Source organism: Rhinopithecus roxellana, chromosome 20 (assembly GCF_007565055.1).
Source record: "Rhinopithecus roxellana isolate Shanxi Qingling chromosome 20, ASM756505v1, whole genome shotgun sequence".
NCBI lineage: Eukaryota > Metazoa > Chordata > Mammalia > Primates > Cercopithecidae > Rhinopithecus > Rhinopithecus roxellana.
The window spans coordinates 65,832,105-65,854,493 of record NC_044568.1 but is presented as its reverse complement, the minus strand read 5'-3'; the positions used below and the strand labels follow the sequence as shown (position 1 = coordinate 65,854,493).

Here is a 22,389-nt window from a genome sequence, read left to right as displayed (position 1 = left end):
TAAATGTCACACAGGATGAGTAATAACAGCTAACGGTTGATGGACAAATTTCCAGCAAATTTCAAGTCTCTGTCAACCTGTTAAGTGAACGAAAGCAAGCACTTTCTTGATAGCTTATAATTGATGCTTTTGTTTTTCTGGCTGCCTAGGCGGGGGAGAGAGACAGAGAAGTGAGCAGCCTGAACAGCAAGCTGTTAAGCCTGCAAGTTGACATCAAGAATCTGCACGATGTCTGCAAGAGACAGAGGAAGACCTTGCAGGACAATCAGCTCTGCATGGAGGAGGCAATGAACAGCAGCCACGTAAGGGACTTGGCAGCGGCCGCTCACCCCTGCTCCCTCGACTCCTGCCTCTGTTCCTTTGGGCGGGAATAATAGAAAGTTCTTCCACTGTTCATTCAAGAGTACTTATTGAGCAAGCAATGAGAGATAATTAAGAGAATTAAACACGCACACCCCAACACACACACACACGGAAAATGCCATTCCTGCCTTCAGGATTTTTCCATCTATCTCCAAGGTCATGTACATCCTAGGCACAATGTTTTCCTTATCGGGCCTTTCACACCTGTATTTACAGCCCGTTGCCCTGAAAATATCAGATCATAGTGATACAAGGGGAGCAGCATCTGCTATGGATCTCAGACAAACTTCTAAGTCAACCATGAAAATAAAAACCATCGCACCTGCTCCAAGGTATCAGTGTGCATCGGGATAGCAAGGGATATTTATTGCTGCACCTGTGTCTTACTGCCTGTAAGCTTTTCTTCTGGATGCAGGAAACTGATAATAGGACAAGCTCAGTTTCTCAAGAGTGAATGCCTCTAGAAGCAACCTTCAAGCAATGTCAGATGAGGAGATGGTAGATTACATCTCCCACCTTCCTTTCTCCCTCGTCAGAGGTAACCCGAGGCATGCTGTCTCACAGACTTCCTCAATGCACCTGAGCCCAGTTGCTCACAGTGGTACCTGACTTGATGACACACTTTTTTTTTTTAACCCAGTGTTGTTGTTGTTGTTGTTGTTACGTAAGTTCTTTAGCGGTGATTTGTGAGATTTTGGTGCACCCATCACCCAAGCAATATACACTGAATCCAATTTGTAGTCTTTTATCCCTCACCATCCCCCAACCCTTCCCCAGAGTCCCCAAAGTTCATTGTTTCACTCTTATGCTTTTGCATCCTCATAGCATAGCTCCCACTTATAAGTGAGAACATATGATGTTTGGTTTCCCATTCCTGAGTTACTTCACTTAGAATAATAGTCTCCAATTCCATCCAAGTTGCTGCGAATGCCATTAATTCATTCCTTTTTATGGCTAAGTAGTATTCCATTGTATATATACACCACATGCAAAAATATGGAACCAGCCAAATGCCCATCAATCAATGAGTGGACACACCTTTTATCTGCTTCCTTCCCTTCCTTCAGTCTCCCACTCCCCAGTCAGAGTTTACTAAGACCACCTCCCACATCAACTACTACTTGACCCTCAGTTCCTTGTCACAGAGCCTGCTTTCAGGGCTGCCCGAGCCAAGACACTCAGTAGCACTGATCCTACGCATGTGTGAACATGCAGACCTCCTGGCATGAGCATCTTTCTTGAGACTGATTTTGGACTAATACTTATCTAGAGTCTAGGCTGTTCATCAGCTGAGGTAATTTCATTTCAGCCTGAGGTTTGCTTTCTTTGGAAGCTCTAAATCTAAGGTCTTTAAGTCAGTCTCTAAATTTATCCACACAAGCTGGGGAGCCAGCTGGGAGATATTTTCCCACAGTTCTCTGAACATTTTGGGTTTCCAAGAATTCTTTACTTGTGGTCTTCATTTCCATTTAGTGACTTGAGTTCTTGGTAAACAGAAAGCAGGTCCTGGCTGCACAGACCTGTTGCTGGACACCCAAAGTTAGCCTCTGGGCGGCTGTGAAGCCACCACCGTGTTCTTCACTGTTTGTGGTCAAGGATCTGGCCTCTTTTCATTGCGTCTATAAGAGTTCTCCCAGAACTTACCACCTCACTATTGAAACCACAAATTGTTCCTCTGCAATGCCCTAGAAATACTACCAACAAAGCATTTCTACTTCATCTTCTAAGCATTGCTTTCCTCAGGAAGTCACAAATAGAGAAAAATCCACTGGTTTCCTAAATGGATCTCAGGAAGAAGATTATCATAATTTACTTCTTTCTAAATATTAACATTTTAGGATATTTTCACCATTGCTGTCATGAGTTTACTTATTCCCCCAGTCAGGAAAAGCCATGTGGCTTATAAATGTACCTGGCAACTTGGAAAGGAGAAAGGTATTAAATTGCATTTTATTATTCTAATTGCCCAGAAGAAGGTCTAACAGCTTGAAACAAGCTTTAAAGCGGGCTCTTTTTTCCCCTAGCACTTAGTGCAGAATTTAAATAGCAGACTACGCATACAAATACACAATTAGCTGTAGACTTACACTCATCCGCCCAGAAAATCCCTTTAAGATCTGCCTTCCACATGGAAATGTAATATGGGAACAAAAGGGAAACCAGGACTTTCTGAAATTCTGACTACTCTCTAACAAGGAGCTGGGGAAACAAGCAGGAGATCAGAGTTTATGACCACAATTATGCAAAAAGATTAAAATATTACATTAGATGTTATGTATAATAAAAGGAGTGGCAGCTAAGGGGTGAGTGATATGACCTTGCAAATCAAAACTATGTTATGCTCCCAATCCCAGGAACAGAGCAGGAAATAGGGTGAAGCAAATGGGGTGGCTAAGGTGCAAAATTCATGGGCACAAGCTCTTCAGGTGCCAACCTGCATGTGCTCCACCTTGAGACTGAGTGCCTCCTTAAAATTTGCATCTCACTTGCCTCACCATAGTCCTGGGCCTGCCCAGGAATCAAAAGAGAATCTCAATTAAAGTGAAAGGAGAAAAGAACAACAAAGATATCATAATAAAATTATCAAACCAGAAAAGAAAGGGCCTTTTGAGCAATTTTCCCAGGCTCCATTCCCTGATGGTGGCATAGGGTGCATGCCCTGATATTCAGTAGAGCTCAGATTGCCAAACTCATCTTTGAAGTGTACAGAGGACACTATTTTTAGCATAAAGCTATATAAGGCGAGTTTGATTCCTGCGGATAAAAGTAATTTGTTGAAGATGTAAAGTTAGTAGAATCTTGATGGACATTATTACACAGTATCATTTTGAATCATTAGGAATGGAAAAAAAATATTTCACTGAATCTTCTAAATGCAATGTGAAATCCTGGATTAGATATTGGAACAGAGAAAACACATTAGTGGAAAAACTGGTGAAATCCAATAAAGTATAGTTCATAGTAATCTTCGAACATTAATTTCTTAGTTTAGACAAATGTACCCAGTTATTTAAGAAGTTTGCCTTAGGGAAAGCTGTATGAAGAACATATGGGAACTCTCTGGGCTACTTTTGCAATTTTTCTGTAAATCAAAAATTATTCAAACTACTTTTTTTTTAAGTGAATCTCAGGCAAGCAGAAGTCACTAGTGAGAAGAATATCAACATCAGAAAGATGCATCTAAAATTCATGTCTCTTAAACATACAGTTCTCTGTTCTACTAGTACAAGGAAGTACAAGAAATGCAACTTGTAGAAGACATAAAAAGTAAGAGATAAGTCCGGGCGCGGTGGCTCACGCCTGTAATCCCAGCCCTTTGGGAGGCTGAGGCGGGTGGATCACCTGAGGTCAGGAGTTCGAGACCAGCCTGGCCAACATGGCGAAACCCCGTCTCTACTAAAAATGCAAAACTTAGCCAGGAATGGTAGCAGGCGCCTATAATTCCAGCCACTCGGGAGGCTGAGGCAGGAGAAGTGCTTGAATCCAGGGCACAGAGGTTGCAGTGAGCTGAGAGCATGCCACTTCACTCCAGCCTCAACAACACAGTGAGACTCCATCTCAAAAAAAAAAAAAAAAAAAGCAGATAAACCTATCCAGTGATATAAGGCTAAACTAGAGTTCAAAGGAAATATCTCACCTCAAAGTTAGGAAAAGAAGTTCATGACAATGACTGAAAAAGTAAGTTAGTCCTCATCTGTGCTAATGGTTGCTGCTGCTACCTCGTGAACAAGGAGAAACTGATTCAAAAGCCAAATAACCCCTCATGCAATTCAGCTGAAAGTTTGCAGACTTCCTATGTTGTTCTATGGACCTGAACACCAAGAATACCTATCACAAATTTAATAGATCATGCTGTATCAAAAGGTCAAATATGAAGAACTTAGAATTTTTCAGCTATACAAATGTATTCTCTGGTTCTGCTGTGGCCCAGACAGTGTTAACTTCTTTTTTCTATTGTGGATTTTGGTACCCTCCCCAGGAAATTAATTCAGTTTGATGTATCCAAGTCTTAAGTTTCTCAATAAAGAAAAAATCTCCATTAAAAAAAGATAGTGAGACTTTTTGGTTCTTAAATGAAAAAAAAAAAAATCATTAGGGATTCAGTTATCAGAACAATGCCAACCTAGTCAGCGCAAACTAGAACAGGGAACAAAATGGTTAAAAAGTATTTTGAAAAGCCAGCTTTAGGCAAATCAGCAGGGCCTGATGACATACTTCGAAGAGTACTTAAGGAATTGGCAGGTGTTATTACATAGCTGCTAGTGATTATTTTTGAGAACTCAAAAGGATAAAGAAAGTCCCTGTAGACTGAAAAAGGGTAAATGAAGTGCTCATCTTTTTAAAAAGGGAAAAAGGACAATCCTTGTAATTATAGACCTGTCAGCTTAACTTCAGTACAAGGAAAATACAGAACTTAACATCAATCAATTAGCATCAACTTGAAAAGCACAAAGTATTGGGTGGAAACCAACGTGACTTTTCAAAAGGCAAATCATGCCAGGCCAATTAATTTCCTTCTGTGATCAAGTGGCCACATAGGCAAGGAAGGAGCAATAGCTATAATCTCTTTGACCACAAGTAGGGCTGAAAGGTTGACTAAATATGGGAACAGGTTCCTATGGACAGCCAGCAGTCCCCATCTTTTCAAGCAGCTGAGACCTGGATAGAAATCCAGCTGAGAAACCTGGTAGACCAGATGGCCTCCAGAATCACATCTCACTCCAGATGGTCATTTTAAGAACCAGTCTCACCTCTGTAAGAACTAGTCTTTCAACATGCTTATTTTCTTCAGATCTCAGTTTAAAAGTCAAAGAAGACTCTAATAAAATATCTGCGTCTTCATTAGAAAGAATGTTTAAAAAAAAGAAGACAAAGAAGCAATAGGAAATAAGTTGGTGCCTTTGAGATACTGCTCTTCAGCACATTTGTAAGTGAAGTGTAGGCTTAATCCATAGTGTGTCATTTTCTATTCCTTTAGAATTTAGAAAAATAAACTTTTGAATGCATAAGGATAAATAAGTAGAAATTTAATAGGTCTCAAATAAGTCTAGGCATTTCTCCAAGTCTTTGAAATTTGATTCCTCTAAACCCATTGATATCTATAGTGTGCAAATATTTAAAATTCCTATCCAAAGAACTCTAGTTTCTCTGCAGATAGAAGCAGTCCTTGGATCTTTATAACCAGGCAAATTAGATTGGGTGCTATATTTGTCCTGTACTGGAAGAGTTGCATGAACTTTCATCATCTGGCTAGCCCATCATGTTGCCTCAGACCAAAATTAAACCCAGAAGATTCAAGATGACCTCTGGGGAAGATTAAGCATTGACATCTCACCAGTATCCCTGCCAGACTGCTAAGCTTTATACACATCATTTAGGAAAAGACATTTATTTCCCACAGGAAGCTTTAAGGCCAAAGAGCAATTCTAAACACACCTAAGTATAGATGGGGGTACCAGGTACTAGAGGGGAAGCCCTAAAGAGAGAGAGAGTTTGACTTCTTTTAAAAGAAGAGCATTTCTCTCATTCTTCTGGGCAGTGAAGAAAAAATAGGGATGTGGAAGGAAAGAGAAGCAAAGAATGAATATGCAACAGGAGACCACGGTTAGTTTTCAGCAGGGTTATACACACTCAGCAGTGGACAGATGCTTACGAAGCAAAATAAAAAGGATTTTGGCAAAATCTGATAAAGATTTTTTTTGAGACAGTATCTTGCTCTGTTGCCCAGGCTGGAGTGCAGTGGTGTGATCGTAGCTCACTGCAGCCTCAAACTCCAGAGCTCAAGTGATTCTCTCGCCTCAGCCTCTCAAGTAGCTGGGACTACAGGCACGTGCCAACATGCATGGCTAATTTTTTTATTTTTTGTAGTGATGGGGGTCTCGCTATGTTGCCCAGGCTGGTCTTGAACTCCTCATTTCAAGCCATCCACCCACTTTGGCCTCCCAAAGTGCTGGGATTATAGGGGTGAGCCACCATGCCTGGCCTGATAAGAATTTTATTGGATATATACTAAAACAAGCCCTTCTGAATTAACCCTACCCCAGAATGCTCACTCCTTTGCATTAATTCTATCCACGTTAAGTACTTATTTGTGATCATGTTTTTTCCAGGTAGCTCCCCACCCTGTTAACTTACTGTATAAGAAGGAGGACTCAGGCTCTTCAGAAGCCCCTGTATCCGTGCATGTGCACGTACACGCACACGTGAGCACACCACACACGCTACTCCCAACTCTCTTCTCTCCAGACCTCATTCACAGATGAGTTGTGAGACTAGCAGTGTTCTTATCTTGAAAAGAATGAAAGCCCTAAACACCAACATTTAATATAAATGCTGGCAATTATAGCTACACAAAGTAAATACAAAATTTAGCTTTGTTCAGCTTAGAAAAGAGGTCTCATCAACTTTCCCCCAGTCACATACACTGGATTCAGGCCAAGTATTCAGCATGTCTTTGCCTAGGATTTCTTTTGCCTGGTGACCACAGTGGGTCCATTTTCTCTGTCTGTCTTCTCAATTCTGAGGCACTTAGGATGAGACACTTCCAGTAGAGCTTGGACAGGGTCATTTGGATTGTACTGACACAATCAGCTATCATCTTTCTGGTTCTGGACTGGGTTGAGCCTCCTTTACCTTCTCTGTGCTGCCATCACCACTCTCAGTAGAGGTTTTTTGTCTTTCAGGTTCCAGCTCTTACTGAATTAATCTCATTAAAATTCCATCTCCCCAGTTACTCAGACCAAAACCCTGGCATCATCTGTTATGGATGACCATCATGTCCCATCATCCAACCTGTAACCCAGCAGCAAATCCTGTGTCCTGTCATTTCAAGATACATCTAGAACCCAACCACTTCTCACACCCTCCATTGCTACCGTCTTGGTCCACACCATCATCCTTTGTCTGGATTATTGCAGTAGCCTCCTACCTGGTCTTTCTGCTTCTGTCTTTGCCTGCCTAGAGTTGATTTCCGATAAACAGCCATTGTGTCCTTCATAAAAGCTCAGGGAGATCATGCTGCTCCTCTGCTCAGTACCCTCCAAAGGTCTTTCATCTCCCTGAAAGAAGGTAAAGTCTCGAGAATGGCTATACAGTCCTAAAGACCTCACCTTCTTTTCCTATCTCACTCCATCAGATACAACTTTTTCCCCTTACTATCTCTGCTCCAGCCAGAAAAAAAAGTGGCTGCAACCCCTGGGGCTCCTCAAATATCACCAGGCATGCCTCCACCTCCAGGGCCATCTCTCCCTAGAGCATTCCAGATGCCTTCTTTTGCCTCCTTCAAGTTTTGGGTTAAATGTAGCTTCTCAATTTGGTCCTCCATGCAAACATTTAATTCAAAAATATAACCTCCTCCATCTTGGCATTCCTCATCTTCCTCCTCTGTTTCACTCTCCCCTATTGCATTTTGTCCTTCTAATATACTACATATATACTTGCTTAGTTTTCTCTCTCCCCATATTAGATGCAAACTCCACAAAGTTGGGATTTGTCTGTTTTATATAATGCTATATCCCCATTACCTAGTGTAGTTCAAGTTGGGATTTGTCTGTTTTATATAATGCTATATCCCCATTACCTAGTGTAGTTCTGGATATAGTAGGTGTACCACATTATTTGCTGAGCACATTAATTAAATGAAAATATCATACCCACACAAAGGCTAGTATGGTTAATGTTCATAGCAGCAGTATTCATAATTGCCAAAAACTTAAATAACCCAAATATCCATCAACTGGTGAACAGATAAACCAAATGAGATAGAGTCTCACTCTGTCACCCAGGCTGGAGTGCAGTGGCGTGATCTCAGCTCACTGCAAGCTCTGCCTCGGGGGTTCACGCCATTCTCCTGCCTCAGCCTCCTGAGTAGCTGGAACTACAGGCGCCCGCCACCAAGCCTGGCTAATTTTTTTTATATTTTTAGTAGGGACAGGGTTTCACTGTGTTAGCCAGGATGGTCTCAATCTCCTGACCTCGTGATCCACCTGCCTCGGCCTCCCAAAGTGCTGGCATGAGCCACACGCCCAGCCTCAAATACTGATTCTTGCTGCAAACTGGACGAACCTCAAAAATATTATGCAGCCAGGCACAGTGACTCACACCTGTAATCCCAGCACTTTGGGAGGTCAAGGCGGGCAGATCACATGAGCTTAGGAGTTCGAGACCAAACTGGCCAGCATGGCAAAACTCCATCTCTACTAAAAATACAAAAACTAGCTGGGTGTGGTGGTGCATGCCTGTAATTCCAGCTATTCGGGAGACTGAGGCATGAGAATCACTTGAACCAGGGAGGTGGAGGTTGCAGCGAGCCAAGATCACACCACTACACTCCAGCACAGGTGACAGAGACTCTGTCTCAAAATTTAAAAATATATATATATGCTAAATTAAAGAAGCCAAAAAATGACATATTATACAATTCCATATGTGAAACATCTAGAAAAAGCAGAAAATCCATAGAGGCAGAAAGCAGATTTGTGGTTGCCTGGAGCTGGAGGAAGGAGCAGGAGTGACTGAAAATGGGCATGAGGAAATTTGGGGGGTTGATAGAAATGTTCTAAAACTGGATTGTAATGATGGTCACACAATTCTATAAGTTTATTACAAGTCATTGAATTGCACACTTAACAATGGTTGCATTTCATGATATGCAAAGTATACCTCAATAAATCTGTTTTCAAAAAGTTAATTTAAAAATTGGAAAGCCACTGTATTAGAAGTACTCTGTTAATGAGGTCAACGCCACAGGCTCAAACCCTTGGAAGCCAATGAGATTGCTTGGACTCTATTTTCATTTCTTTCATTCAATACATAGGTATGTATGAATCTATAATCTAGGCCCCATAAGAGCAGACATGGCCCTGCCCTCCAGGAGTTTATAATCTAATTAGAAGTTAAAATGCACAGAAATAATTACAGACAGAATACAGAATACCACATTAAGGACATGCTAGCAAAGTCTGTGGTACTGGTGCAAAGACAACTTTGCAGGGAAAAAACAGGAAGGAGAGCAGGTTTTAAACAGAATCTTAAAGAATGAACAGGAGGAGAATAAGCAGGGTTGGATGCTAAGGACTGCCCACAGGCTACCCTCTTTATCCACCTTTCTCTCACATGTCATTGTCATAAGGGATGCTGGAAAATATAGCAAATATAGAAGCATCAGCAACACAGGGATGTGTCCTACCAGAAGAATACCTGGTACAACGGGGGTGCTTCGCCTGTGTCTATTAAGTGAATGAATGAATGAAGAATGAATGAACGAAAATGTAGGAACGAAAATGTAGATAAGATTCAGGAGAAGGAGACAGAGTCAGTGCCCAGATGTACCTGAACAATATCTCTGGCTCTCATTTTTCAGCATTTCAAAATCCCCAAGAACTCACCATTGACTCAATGTAATGCTCCTTTACCCAGGTGTTTTTAATACCAAGTTTAGTCCAAGAACCATGGCCAGAAATCCATTTCCTTCCAAGTCACTGGTGTTATCTTTATATGGGAAGGCAACACCTGAGCATATTATTACACATATCTCTCTAGGTCCTTTATGTGTATATTTTTTTCTTCTGACCTAAATAATAAGATTTTGGTGGATAAGAACCATTTTTTTTTCTTCTATTGAATTTGTCTTACTGAGTGGGAATACTAAGTGATACATTTCCTTGTGAATAGAGTGGGAAGTTCTCTGTAGATGAAGAGATAAAAAGGTGGATAGATGGATGTGAATGACTGAACAAATGAAAACAATCCTGGAACGAATATACATCCTGAGTGATGGCCTAAAGCCTTTTCTGTATGTCCTGTCTCTATTGTAGAACAAGCAAGCACAGGCATTAGCATTCGAGGAGTCAGAGATGGAATTTGGGTCCAGTAAACAGTGTCATCTGAGGCAACTCCAGCAACTGAAGAAAAAATTGCTGGCTCTTCAACAAGAACTGGAGTTTCGCACAGAGGAGTTGCAGACTTCTTACTGTTCTCTCCGCCAGTATCAGTCCATCCTAGAAAAGCAGACTTCTGACCTGGTTCTTCTGCACCATCACTGCAAACTGAAAGAAGATGAGGTATAGAAAGATTAACCATGGAAATACCCCCACATTCTTAGGTACCTGCAGAAATCACACCAAGCCCACTAGAAAGCAGATGTTGGACTTAGGAGAGCTTTGCAACATCTCAAGCAGGTTTTATAAACTTTCCCCTTTAATTCTTGATCTTTTTGAAGCTGAGCAGAAGAAAACTAAACTGAATGGTGTAACTGGGTGAGAGCTCCAGTATTCATGCATGTGGAATATGTGGAGTGTGTGTGTGTGTGTGTGTGTGTGTGTGTGTATAAGTCCATCTTCTCCATTCTATTACCACTGCAATTTAAATGCAAAAGACTGTAGGTCTCTGAGGGTTATAAAAGAGGTATAAGGTCCATTAAATCCACCATTTTTAGAAAAATAAGGTCTTGATAATATATAAATTCCTGGCACCTGCACACTAGATAAGATAACCAGACGTTGACTAGGAGTCGATCATTGAGAGTACCAGGTAATTTTTTCAGACTGGAGTTTTAGATCATATAGACTTCACTTAAGTATATTCAGGGCATTAATTCCCATTCATGTTCCAGGGTGGTATTTTCTAAGCCAAAGAGTAGCATCCCTGCAGAATCCCAGGTAAATTCCAAGGACCCAAAGCTGCAGCACTAAAACCACTTGAGCAGTGATAGCACTAGCTGCAGTAAACCGTGGGTTCTAAGTGATGGGACAGACATACTCTTCCATCCTGGGATTTCTCCTGGCATTTTCTTTCTTTAGATTTAAAGATAAAATTTCAAGGAGTTAGGTTCTATTGGAAGGACAGAGAAGAAAAAAAAAATTCAAAGAGTGTTTTGGATGGTGTTGTTGCTTAAGGACTAAATTTAAGGACTTTAGGAACGACCTTAAAGACCATAAACTTTTTAAAAAGGGAATATTGTCACCTAATGAAAATTTGCTGAAAAGAATTGAGAGTGGGAGGAACAAAGAAAGGTTATTCTAACCCTACAAATATAATCTGTGACTAAGCCTGTGCACACACACATAGTTTTAAAAAGACAGTGCAAGGCTGTGTTAAAACTTACTGGTTCAGTACAACTTAAACAAAAGGGTCCAGCCTGGATCAAGCGACCTTGAATGAGTTAGGATTCTGTTTAGCAGCATGTAACAGAAAATAAATAAGCTAGTTTATTTCTGTGTCATATTTAAAAAGGTCAGAGACAGGTGGTCTGTTGCTGTTATGGCAACTGCATGTGTCATCAGGTCTAAGGGTCTATCCTTGGGTTCCACCATCATCAGCTCAGGGCTTCCATTCTCTAAGTCACCTGAGGTGCCTCCTGGAGCTCCAACCGTCACATCCTTTTTTTTTTTTTTTTTTTTTTTTTTTTTTTTTTTTTTTTTTGAGACGAAGTCTCACTCTGTTGCCCAGGCTGGGGTACATTGGCCCAATCTCCGCTCACTGCAACCTCCGCCTCCCAAGTTCAAGTGACTCTCCTGCTTCAGCCTCCTGAGTAGCTGGGATTACAGGCACCTGCCACCACGCCTGGCTAATTTTTGTATTTTTAGTAGAGACGGGGTTTCACCATGTTGGTCAGGCTGGTCTTGAACTCCTGACCTCAGGTGATCCACCCATCTTGGCCTCCCAAAGTGCTGGGATTACAGGCGTGAGCCACCATACTCGGCCACATCCTTGTTCCAAATAATCCAGATAAATGGGCAGGGGACCAGGTGACAAGGGTGGAAAGGAAAGGCACACTCCCCTCCTTTGAAGGACACTTTCTGGAAGCCACAACACCTTCACTTAAATATCACTGGCCAGAATTAGTCATGCGGCAACAGCTACTTTCTAGGAAGCCTAGGAAATGTGGTGTTTTAGGAGGCGCATTGCTGCCCCCAGTACAGTCAAGGCTCAATTACTAAGCAAGAGCGGGAGAATCGATATGGGACTCAGCAAATAACAGTCACTGTCAAAGATCCCAAACTGAGAAAGCACTGAGAAAATTATTTTAGACATTCTGCCAAGTTCCCTCAATGTCTTGTTGCACAGCCTCATCAAACTTCTGTCTAAGGTTGGGTTCACTCAACAGCAGACCCTAAAACAAGGATATAAATACAAGTAACTAATTCCAGAGGTGATTCCTGCAAGCACACGAGCAAGTGAGTCAAAGAAGGACCGAAGCTCATAAAGAACATTGGTATTGAGCAGACTGCTCGCTTGGTCCCTCTGGGGAACTCTGGCAGATAGTGTAGGACATGCCTCAGAGTGAACCCAACACACCCCAGTCACTGGTTGAGGGCTGCTCCTGAGGGTGTTAACTCCCCAGCACTTCTAACCTACCTGGTCTTCCCTCTCTGGTTGAATGGGCTGCTGGTATCAGAGAAGTCCTCAGGCAGAGTTGAATATGCTTGCAGTGGGAATGGGTTAGCTTGCAAAGAAATAGCAAGTGCCCAGGGGATATGGGCTGGCCACTGATAGCTTCGGTTACAAATATTTGGATATAAAATATTCCTCTCCTCTTCTCCTTACATAGTAGATACCTTACACAAAGTTATCCTTTCCTGAGAAGAATCTCAAATGACAGGCAGCAAGTATAATGAGCTTCAACTAATGGAACATGTTCTATCAGCATTCTGCATTGGATTATTTAAACTAATATAAAGTCATCCTTGATGACTCTTCTGCTGTTAACTCCTTCAACACATCAGATTCTAGTCATATGATTTAGCACACTCAACTACCTACAGCTGTTTATTCATTTTAACTCTTACCTCCCCAAGATTGTGAAAGTTTTAAATTCTTTGAGGGGTGAGCATATGTCTAAATGTATATATCCCCTCTGCCCTTAACACAATGCTCATGAGCTTTCAATAAATATCTGTCCGTTGGTTGACTAATTACTTGATGAGGAAGAAAATAAATCTAAATAAGGATTGTGCAAATCCCAGAGGAACTTTGGGTCATGTTCCCCACCTCTCTTGGGAACTTTGTTGACATCGTCCTGTGTGCAGGAGGAAGTCTACATTTTCTAAGTTCAACTTCTAGAGAATGCCTGGAAAGGAAAAACTACCAGCATTTCAAGCCCTTAAAAAAACAGAGCTATAAAAATTCATTCCTCTTAGTCAACTAGCAAGTATTTACTGAGTTCCTACCACATGCTGGGCAGAATAGGAAATGGATATGGTCCCTGCCTTGAAGGAGCTTACCTCTAACTAGGCCACCTTTTTTTATTTCCGATCATTAACATCTTGACATTACATACTGTAGCTTTTAGATCTGTGCAGCCTCTCTTCTGTTCATCTGGTCTTCTGGTTTAGATACAAGACTTCTCTGCAGGGAGTCTTACAACTGCATCCTTTCCTCATTACATGCTTCCTTCCATGGGCTCAATGTGGATTTATTCCTACACCTACAGGTGATTCTTTATGAGGAGGAAATGGGAAATCACAACGAGAACACAGGGGAGAAGCTCCATTTGGCACAGGAGCAACTCGCCTTGGCCGGGGACAAGATCGCCTCCCTAGAGAGGAGCTTAAGCCTCTACAGGGATAAATACCAGTCTTCCCTGAGCAACATCGAGTTACTAGAATACCAAGTGAAGATGTTGCAGGGGGAGCTCGGCGGGATCATGGGTCAGGTAGGACTTAAGCCAGGCCATTCAATCCAGGCAAGTGGACGTGCTCCCAGGTGGTCCCCTCAGACCGTCCCAGCCTCCTCCACTGGAAACCCAAACCTTAACCCAAATGTCATTTCCTGCCCTTGATTTTGTAGCCCTCAGGTTTTGAACCCCCAGCTTTCACATACGCTGTAAGATCACTTCTTCACAACTTTGAGGCTCTTTAATTAATATAAAGAGCCACCACTTCAAATAATGCCAAAAGAGAATTACCAAATAAGCTCCAGCCCCGCAGTTCCCTGTGGGGTTGGCTGAGCCTTTGTTGAGATTGCATCACTGCTCATCTCCCTCTGCCCAACCTTGCTTCCTTCCTCTTCCTTTCACAGGTGTTAATACCAACAGCTCTCCCTAACAATGTCCAATCTTTTGTTAGTTCTCATGGGGGTCCAGCAGGGGGCTCTGCTAGGCCACAGGCTCATGCAAACCACAACTTCAGGATCAAATAGGAGGAAAAAGCTATGAAACATGGGAAAGAAGAGTCAAAACACCTGGTTTGTTTCTTTTTTCTTTTAACGGCTGTTTTTAATTACACAAGTAATACAATTATTATAGGCTTTCTAGACAGAAGTACAGAGATTAAATATGAAAGTCTGCCTTCAACCTCTTCCCCATCATTCTCCTCCTCTTCTTAGGTAATTACTTGAATCATGTGTTGAGAATCCTCTCGGGGCTTGTGCTATATACAGTTACATATATAAATGGGCGGGAGGTTATTTTTACCTAAGTGGTTATCAAAGTGGTTTTAAAACTTACTTTCAAAATGCCTTTTTTTTTTTTTTTTTTTTTTTGAGACAGTGGTACAGTCTCGGCTCACTGAGGCCTCCATCTCCCAGGTTCAAGTGATTCTCCTGACTCAGCCTCCAGAGTATCTGGGACCACAGTCACACGCCACCATGTGCAGCTAATTTTTGTATTTTTAGTAGAGACAGGGTTTTGCCATGCTAGCCAGGCTGGTCGCAAACTCCTGACCTCATGTGATCCACCCACCTCAGCCTGCCAAAGTGCTAGGATTACAGGCATGAGCCACTGCGCCCAGCCTAAAATGCACATCTTAACAATTTATTTTACTTACTACCTTGTATTCTGTAGTAGGGATGTACTACCTATTGACTTGTTTTTTCCTCTCTTTTACAAACAGGCTGTAATTAACTTCCTTATTTCTTTTGGATAATTCTTGAAGTGTGATTGCTGGGTCAAAGGATATGCTTAGTTTTATTGTTTAAAGATACTTCTAAATTGTATACCAAAAAGTTCTACCAGTTTACACTTTTACCAACAATAATTAAGAGAGTGTATTTCCCCACACCCATCCACACGGTATGTTTTCATTCTTTTAAAGTTGTGCTAAACGCTGATGGGTATGGGGAAAACGTTGACTGGTTACAATTTTCATTTCCTTGGTTCTAATAGCTGCAGTTTGAGTTACCCAGGAAGCCAGCTCGAAGACAGAGTAGTGCGCAGGACATTTTTAGGGAGAGCTCTTGGTGTTAACACCAGTGAAAGGAAGGAGAGGAAAGCAAGCTTGGGCAAAGAAAGAAGTTGAGCTGTGATGTAGTCTCAACAAAGGCCTCAGCCAACCCCACACAGCTAGATGAACCTCAGAGCCTTGCTAAATTGAAGGGAAGGGAGCTGGCCTTTAAGCCTCCATGTCATCAACAGTTATGGGATGTGGGCCCCGCAGGGAGAGATGCGTGGCCTTGGGCAAAGCAGTTTTCTTCAGCCTACACAATCCCCATAAAGGGCAGTAAGTCCTTCATTGCCAAAGGGGATCTGGAAAGCCCATCACAGTCTCCACCACACTTATGAAGTATTGAGCACTATTCATAAGCATATTGGTCATATGGATTTCTGTTTCATGAATTACTTGTTAACTCATTTTTTACTGGGTTGTTAGTCTTTTTTTGCATTGGTTTATAGGAACTTCTTAATACATTACAGGTAATAATGCTTCATTACGTATGTGGCAAATACTTTCTCCCAGTCTGTAACTTTTCATTTTACTTTATTAGTGGTATTTTTCACCATACAGAAGATTTTAATTTTTATTATTATTATACTTTAAGTTCTGGGGTACATGTTCACAACGTACAGGTTTGTTACACAGGCAAACATGTGCCATGCTGGCTTGCTGCACCATCAACTTGTCGTTTACATTAGGTATTTCTCCCAATGCTATCCCTCCTCCAGCCCCCCACCCACCGACAGGCCCTGGTGTGTGATGTTCCCCGCCCTGTATCCATGTGTTCTCATTGTTCAACTCCCACTTATGAGTGAGAACATGCAGTGTTTGGTTTTCTCTTCTTGTGATACTTTGCTGAGAATGATGGTTTCTAGTTTCATCCATGTCCCTGCAAAGGACATGAACTCATCCTTATTTATGGCTGCATAGTATTCCATGGTGTATATGTGCCACATTTTCTTTATCCAGTCTACATTGATGGGCATTTGAGTTGGTTCCAAGACTTTGCTATTGTGAACAGTGTGCCAATAAACATACATGTGCATGTGTCTTTATAGTAGAATTATTTATAATCCTTTGGATATATACCCAGTAATGGGATTGCTGGGTCAAATGTATTTCTAGTTCTAGTTCCTTGAGGAATCGCCACACTGTCTTCCACAATGGTTGAACTAATTTACACTCCCACCAACAGTGTAAAAGCATTCCTATTTCTCTACATCCTCTCCAGCATCTGTTGTTTCCTGACTTTTTAATGATCACCATTCTAACTGGCATGAGATGGTATCTCATGGTGGTTTTGATTTGCATTTCTCTAATGACCAGTGATAATGAGCTTTTTTTCCTAAGTTTGTTGGCTGTATAAATGTCTTCTTTTGAGAAGTGTCTGTTCATATCCTTTGCCCATTTTTTGATGGGGTTGTTTCTTTCTTGTAAATTTGTTTAAGTTCTTTGTAGATTCTGGATATTAGCCCTTTGTCAGATGGATAGCTTGCAAACATTTTCTCCCAATCTGTAGGTTGCCTGTACACTCCACTGATAGTTTCTTTTGCTGTGCAGAAGCACTTTAGTTTAATTAGATCCCATTTGTCTATTTTGGCTTTACTTGCCATTGCTTTTGGTGTTTTAGTCATGAAGTCTTTACCCATGCCTATGTCCTGAATGGTATTGCCTAGGATTTCTTCTAGAGTTTATATGGTTTTAGGTCTTACATTTAAGTCTTTAATTCATCCTGAGAGAGTTAATTTTTGTATAAGATATAAGGAAGGGATCCAGTTACAGCTCTCTGCATATGGCTAGCCAGTTTTCCCAGCACCATTTGTTAAATAGGGAATCCTTTCCCCATTGCTTGTTTTTGTCAGGTTTGTCAAAGATTAGAGGATTGTATATGTGTGGTGTTATTTCTGAGGCCTCTGTTCTGTTCCATTGGTCTATATATCTGTTTTGGTACCAGTACCATGCTGTTTTGGTTTGGTTGCTGTAGCTTTGCAGTATAGTTTGAAGTCAGGTACCATGATGCCTCCAGCTTTGTTCTTTTTGCTTAGGATTGTCTTGGCTATGCAGGCTGTTTTTTGGTTCCATATAAAATTTAAAGTAGTTTTTTCCAATTCTGTGAATAAACTCAGTGGTAGCTTGATGGGGATAGCATTGAATCTATAAATTTCTTTGGGCAGTATGGCCATTTTCATGATATTGATTCTTCCTATCCATGAGCATGGAATGTTCTTCCATTTGTTTGTGTCCTCTTTTGTTTCCTTAACGTTGGTTTGTAGTTCTCCTTGAAGAAGTCCTTCACATCCCTTGTAAGTTGGATTCCTAGGTATTTTATTCTCTTTGTAGCAATTGTGAGTGGGAGTTCTCTCATGATTTGGCTCTCTGTTCGTCTGTTATTGGTGTATAGGAATGCTTGTGATTTTTGCACACTGATTTTGTATCCTGAGATTTTGCTGAAGTTGCTTATCAGCTTAAGGAGATTTTGGGCTAAGACATTGAGGTTTTCTAAATATACGACCATGTCATCTGCAAACAGAGACAATTTGACTTCCTCTTTTCCTAATTGAATATCCTTTATTTCTTTCTCTTGCCTGATTGCCCTGGCCAAAACTTCCAGTACTGTATTGAATAGGAGTGGTGAGAGAGGGCATCCTTGTCTTGTGCTGGATTTCAAAGGGACTGCTTCCAGGTTTTGCCCATTCAGTATGATATTGGCTGTGGGTTTGTCATAAATAGCTCTTATTATTTTGAGATATGTTCCATCAATACCTAGTTTATTGAGAGTTTTTAGCGTGAAGGGCTGTTGAATTTTGTTGAAGGCCTTTTCTGCATCTACTGAGGTAATCATGTGCTTTTTGTCATTGGTTCTGTTTATGTGATGGATTACATTTATTGATTTGCATGTGTTGAACCACTCTTGCATCCCAAGGATGAAGCTGACTTGATCATGGTGGATAAGCTTTTCGATGTGCTGCTGGATTCGGTTTGCCAGTATTTTATTGAGGATTTTCTCCTCGATGTTCATCAGGGATATTGGTCTAACATTCTGTTTTTTTGTTGTCTCTGCCAGGTTTTGGTATCAGGATGATGCTGGCCTCATAAAATGAGTTAGGGAGGATTCCTTCTTTTACTATTGATTGGAATAGTTTCAGAAGGACTGGTACCAGCTCCTCTTTGTACCTCTGGTAGAATTCAGCTGTGAATCCATCTGGTCCTGAACTTGTTTTGGTTGGCAGGCTATTAATTATTGCTTCAATTTTAGAACCTGTTATTGGTCTATTCAAAGATTCAACTTCTTCCTGATTTAGTCTTAGGAGGGTGTATGTGTCCAGGAATTTATCCGTTTCTTCTAGATTTTCTAGTTTATTTGTATAGAGGTGTTTATAGTATTATCTGATGGTAGTTTGTATTTCTGTGGGATCGGTGGTAATATCCCCTTTATCATTTTTTATTGCGTCTATTTAATTCTTCTCTCTTTTCTTCTTAATTAGTCTGGCTAGCGGTCTATGTATTTTGTTGATCTTTTCAAAAATCCAGCTCCTGGATTCACTAATTTTTTTTTAGGGTTTTTTTGTGTCTCTTACCTCCTTCGGTTCTGCTCTGATCTTAGTTATTTCTTATCTTCTGCTAACTTTTGAATTTGTTTGCTCTTACTTCTCTAGTTCTTTTAATTGTGATGTTAGGGCGTCGATTTTAGATCTTTCTTGCTTTCTCTTGTGGGATTTAGTGCTATAAATTTCCCTCTACACACTGCTTTAAATGTGTCCCAGAGATTCTGGTATGTTATGTTTTTGTTCTCATTGGTTTTAAAAAACATCTTTATTTCTGCCTTCATTTCGTTACTTACCCAGTAGTCATTCAGGAGCAAGTTGTTCAGTTTCTATGTAGTTGTGTGGTTTTAAGTGAGTTTCTTAATCCTGAGTTCTAATTTAATTGCACTGTGGTCTGAGAGACAGTTTCTTGTGATTTCTGTTCTTTTGTATTTGCTGAGGAGTGTTTTACTTCCAATTATGTGGTCAATTTTAGAATAAGTGTGATATGGTGCTGAGAAGAAAGTATATTCTGTTGATTTGAGGTGGAGAGTTCTGTAGAGGTCTATTAGGTCTACTTGGTGCAGAGCTGAGTTCAAGTCCTGGATATCCTTGTTAATTTTCTGTCTCGTTGATCTGTCTAATATTGACAGTGGGGGTATTAAAGTCTCCCAGTATTATTGTGTGGGAGTCTAAGTCTCTTTGTAGGTCTCTAAGAACTTGCTTTATGAATCTGGGTGCTTCTCTCTTGGGTACATATATATTTATGCTAGTTAGCTCTTCTTGTTGCATCAATCCCTTTACCATTATGTAATGCCAGAATATTTTAATTTTTATGGAGTTGAATCTGTCAGTCCTTTATAAATTCTAGGTTTTATGTCTTGCTTAGAAAGGCCTTCACTGCCTTCAGGATTATAAAAGTTTATTGTGTATTTTCTTTAGCACTTTTATAATTTTGCATTTTTATGTTTTTATTTTTAGTCCATCTGGAATATATATTTTATATGTATAATGACATAAGGCTCTAATTTTATTGTTTAAATGGATATCCAGTGGTCCCAAAACCATTTATTGAACATCCCAGGCCTTCCACACTGGTTCAGGTACCAGCTCACAAACCAGTTCTTCTGTACACGGGACCTTCTCTGGACTCTGTATTCTTTTTATCTTTCTGCCAGTTCCTGTGCCAGTGTCAGAGTTTTTTAGTGACTTTAACTGGTAGCTTGTTTTAATAGATCCTGTTAGGACAGGTCCTCCTTCACTTTTCTACACTTTCCATTTTTTCTTGGCCTTTTGTTTATTTCTTCTCTTAATGCAATTTAGATTTATGTTGACTGACTTTCAAATTATGTATGAATTTGGGGGAAATTAGCATGCCCTATGGAATATAACATATTTCTACTTTTATGCAAGTTTTCTTGTGTGTCCTTCAGTAAGATTTTGTACTTTTCTCTGTAGACCTCACGTATTTCTTGCTATGTTTATTCCTAGACATATTTCAGTTGTTATTGGTTTTTTAAATGGGATCTTTTATACATTAAATTTTATTAATTTTTTTTTTTTTTTTTTTTTTTTTTTTGAGATGGAGTTCCACTCTTGTTGCTCAGGCTGGAGTGCAATGGGACAATCTCAGCTCACTGCAACCTCTGCCTCCCAGGTTCAAGCAATTCTCCTGCCTCAGACTCCCAAGTAGCTGGGATTACAAGCATGTGCCACCAGGCCCAGCTAATTTTGTATTTTTAGTAGAGACGGGTGTTTCTCTGTGTTGGTCAGGCTGGCCTCGAACTCCTGACCTCAGGTGATCCGCCTACCTTGGTCTCCCAAAGTGCTGGGATGACAGGCGTGAGCCACCATGCCCAGCCAATTTTTTTTGTTTCTGAGATGGAGTCTCACTCTGTCGCCCAGTCTAGAGTGCAGTGAGGCAGTCTCTGCTCACTGCAACCTCCGCCTCCTGGGTTCAAGCGATTCTTCTGCCTCAGCCTTCTGACTAGCTGGGACTACAGGCACCTGCCACCACGGACAGGTAATTTTTGTTATTTTTGCAGAGACAGAGTTTCACCATGTTGGTCAGGCAGGTCTTGAACTCCTGACCTCAAGTGATCTGTCCACCTCAGCCTCCCAAGGTACTGGAATTACAGGTGTGAGCCACCATGCCTGGCCTAATTGTATTATTACTGATATATAGGAAAACTTCTCTCTTATCCTGCTACCTTGCTGAGCTCTCTTACTAGATTTTCACTTGACTGTCTTGGATTTTCCTAAATTGCTTTCCCTTTCAAAATTTACACAACTTATTTTCCACCTTATTATATTGACCAGCACCTCTAGAGCCATGTGGAATTGTAGCCTCTTTGCCTTGCTCCTCATTTTAAAGGAAGTAATTCTAGTATTTCACCATTAAGTATAATGCCTGTTTTTGGCTTCTTTTCAATCTCCTTTCTCAAATTGGAAATATGACTGTCTATATTTAGCTTATCAAGAATGGTTATGAGGAATAAAGGTTGAATTTTATCAGATATTTTTATTAGCATCTATCCTTCAAGGAAGCAGATTACATGAATAGATTATCATATATAGTAACAATCTTTATGTTCCTGGAATAAACCCTACTTTATCATAATATATTATTAATAATTGTAATGAACTTTACTAAATTTGTTAAAAGTTTATTTTTTTCATCCATTTTCAGAAATGAGATTAGTTTGATGGTTTAAATGTTTGTGCTTTCCTCACGTATTGGTGTCTGGATTATGCCATCCTAATATAATGAGCTGGAAAGCTTTTTACCTCCTTTTAAATCTCTGAAACTGTTTATATAACATAGGAAATATCTATTTCTTTAATATTACAAATAAACCCAACTGTTTCTCATTACTGTGCTCAGCAGTCCCTTCACCTTTTCTACATTCTTGGAGTTTTCCTTTTGCTGTAAATAATTCCTTCTTAATTCTTTCAGAAACAATTGTGGGTGACACAATTTCTCAGTATTTCCATGTCTGAGCAAGGTTTATTTTGTCATCATCCTTGAATGCTAGTTTGGCTGTATATACAAACTTTCAAAAGCATCTTCCCTTAAGTCTTCGAAGATACTGCTGCATTTCCTTGTACCACCCAGTATTAGAGACGCATTGTTAGATGTCAATGTGTTTCTCATTTTTCGGAGATTACCTGTTTTATCTCTTTGAACACTAGAGGTTTTTAGGCTCAGGGGGTTAAGCCACTCAACAGTTCACTAACCCTTTTAGTCTGAAGATCTACATTTTTCTTCACATCAGAGAATATTTCTCCTATTCCTTCTAAATTAATTTCCATTTTTCATCTCATAGTATTAAGAAGATATTGAAAGCTGT

The 22,389-nt window shown here is 40.5% G+C and overlaps 1 protein-coding gene across 1 annotated transcript in view; it reads left to right on the top strand.

Annotated features, from left to right (window-relative positions):
- PMFBP1 (polyamine modulated factor 1 binding protein 1) overlaps positions 1-22,389 on the top strand; it is a 52,964-nt gene that overhangs the window by 6,019 nt on the left and 24,556 nt on the right. The window contains exons 2-4 of the mRNA XM_030924387.1: positions 150-302; positions 10,179-10,424; positions 13,796-14,017. Coding sequence (XP_030780247.1) covers positions 150-302; positions 10,179-10,424; positions 13,796-14,017 — 621 coding nt within the window. The remainder of the gene's footprint in view (positions 1-149; positions 303-10,178; positions 10,425-13,795; positions 14,018-22,389) is intronic.